Source organism: Elephantulus edwardii, unplaced genomic scaffold (assembly GCF_000299155.1).
Source record: "Elephantulus edwardii isolate Elephantulus edwardi_28Jun2011 unplaced genomic scaffold, EleEdw1.0 scaffold00039, whole genome shotgun sequence".
Taxonomy (NCBI): domain Eukaryota; kingdom Metazoa; phylum Chordata; class Mammalia; order Macroscelidea; family Macroscelididae; genus Elephantulus; species Elephantulus edwardii.
In genome coordinates, this window is record NW_006399789.1 from 15030130 (window position 1) to 15032255 (window position 2126).

The 2126-nt window shown below is 44.6% G+C and overlaps 1 protein-coding gene across 1 annotated transcript; it reads right to left on the reverse strand.

Moving 5' to 3' along the window:
* Nucleotides 1-381: 381 nt before the first annotated feature.
* Nucleotides 382-804, reverse strand: LOC102850266 (profilin-1-like). The gene has a single exon (XM_006884989.1). The coding sequence runs from the start codon at nucleotides 802-804 to the stop codon at nucleotides 382-384; it is 423 nt and encodes a 140-aa protein (XP_006885051.1).
* Nucleotides 805-2126: the final 1322 nt, after the last annotated feature.

Genomic DNA, 2126 nt, shown 5'->3' on the forward strand with positions numbered 1-2126 from the left:
CAGGTTATGCAATTGTCTCAGGTACAGAAGTTATTGAGATTATTGAGAGTGGCTCTTTATTACTTAGGACGTCTGTACAAAAAGCTGAGTTGATAGCCTTCACTAAAACTTTGTTGTTTTTTGTTTTTGTTTTTTTTTTAGTAGAATCTTTTTTTATTCAGAAAAAAAAAAACCCAAAACACAAAAAGTTTCGAACCACACACAGGAGGGGTATGGGCATGGGGCAGTATCTGTCCATCCAGTCCTGCCCCCTGCCCATATGGTTTTGGCAGCAATAAAGGATGTGGGGTAATGGCCCCAAAAAATAAAAATGGTGTATGTGTATGGGAAGGATAGGGGTGCAAAAGCAATGGGGAGTGGTGGGGTAAGGGGCAGACGAGGTCAGTACTGGGCACGCCGCAGGTGAGAGGCCATTTCATAACATTTCTTGTTGATCAAACCACCGTGGACACCTTCTTTGCCCATCAGCAGGACTAGCGTCTTGGCAGTCATGGTGACAGTAAGGCTGAAGGTAGGTGCTCCGCCAGTACTCTTGGTGCGAAGATCCATGGTATATTCCCCATCCACTAGCAGTGAGTCCCGGATCACAGAACATTTCTGGCCCCCAAGTGTCAGCCCATTCACAAAAAAACTTGACCGGTCTTTGCCAACAAGAACTCCAACCTCAGCTGGCGTGATGTTAACGAAGGTTTTCCCGGGGACAGCGGCCCAGACGGAGGACGAGTCCTTATAGCCCATGATGGCCGCGTCCTGACAGGTCCCGTCCGCCATGAGGTTGTCGATGTAGGCGTTCCACCCGGCCATGTCTCTTCTATTGGACTGTTCTAAGTGTTGTTGCTGGGGCCGTGGGTAGAGCTCCGGCTGCCTCGGTCTGGCGGACGGGGGAAGCAGAGAGCTCGGGGCACGCGCTACCGTCCAGACCGCAGAGGCTCTTCTAGCTGTGCAGCAGCCCTCGCACCGCCACTTCCTCTTCACTAAAACTTTGGAACTAGCCAAAGACAAGGGAGTCCAGATAGTAATTGACAGCAAATATGCATTCTTTTTTTATTATTATGTATCTTCTATTTATTTCTTTATATTTACTTGTCTAAGTAGAAATATTTTATCTGCTTTTTAAAATATGCATTCTTAATGAATATTTAATAGTACAGGCCCCTGAACAGATCTGGAAAGAAAGTAAATTACTTACTGTCAAAAATACTCTCATCAAATATGGAGAAGAAATACAAAGGCTCTTAGAAGCTGTATCAGGGCCCTGTGAACTTTCTGATATACAATGAAGGAGACATCCAAAGTATGGGCTACATGCAGTGGATAATGCTAAAGCAGGCAAGGAAGCTAAAGTAGCTGCCTGGAGGGAAGCTAGAATTAAACACAGGGGCAAGGTGTTAACATTTCCTCACATCCTACCAGTAGACTTAGTGGAGAAGCCCCCTTATGAACGTAGTAAAGAAAAACGAGCACTAGAAAATGGACTCATAAAGGACAGCCTAGGCTGGTGGAAGCATGGAGAGACGCACTTCATACCTTCTCAGCTTGCACGGAAATTTTTGATGAGTATTCATCAAGCATCCCATACAGGAAAGCATACCCTTGTACCGTCTGTAAAAAGAACAGCTGTCGTCAGAAAGCTAGACAAATTAGCGGTCAGAATCTCTGCTACTTGCAACTTATGTCAAACCCACAACCCTCAGGGCAAAGGAAAACCCCCAAAGCTGTTAGAACCTGTTCAGGGAAGAGTCTCTTAAGAAAACACTAGCACATAAATTTCACTTCAATGCCACCATGTAAAAACCATAAATTCCTTCTGGTGTGAGTGGATACTTGAAGCTTTTCCTACTCAAACTGAGAAAGCTTCGGAAGTAGCCAACGTCTCGTTAAATCATTCCCAAATTTGGGTTACCTAAGAGCCTCCAGCATGACAATTGCCCCAGTTTTGTGTTTCATGTGATCCAAGCCACACCCTCTGCCTTAGAGAGCCACTACTGTCTCCATTCTCTATGGCATCTGCAGTCTTCTAGGAAGGTAGAAAGAATGAACCAAATCCTAAAAAAAACAAAAAAAACCCCAACAAAACAAAACAAAAAAACAAACTTAGTAAAGTGTGCACTCTTCAGAATGCTTCC

Excerpts from the sequence above, each read along its gene's own strand:
- LOC102850266 (XM_006884989.1), bottom strand. The coding sequence starts at position 804 with ATGGCCGGGTGGAACGCCTACATCGACAACCTCATGGCGGACGGGACC.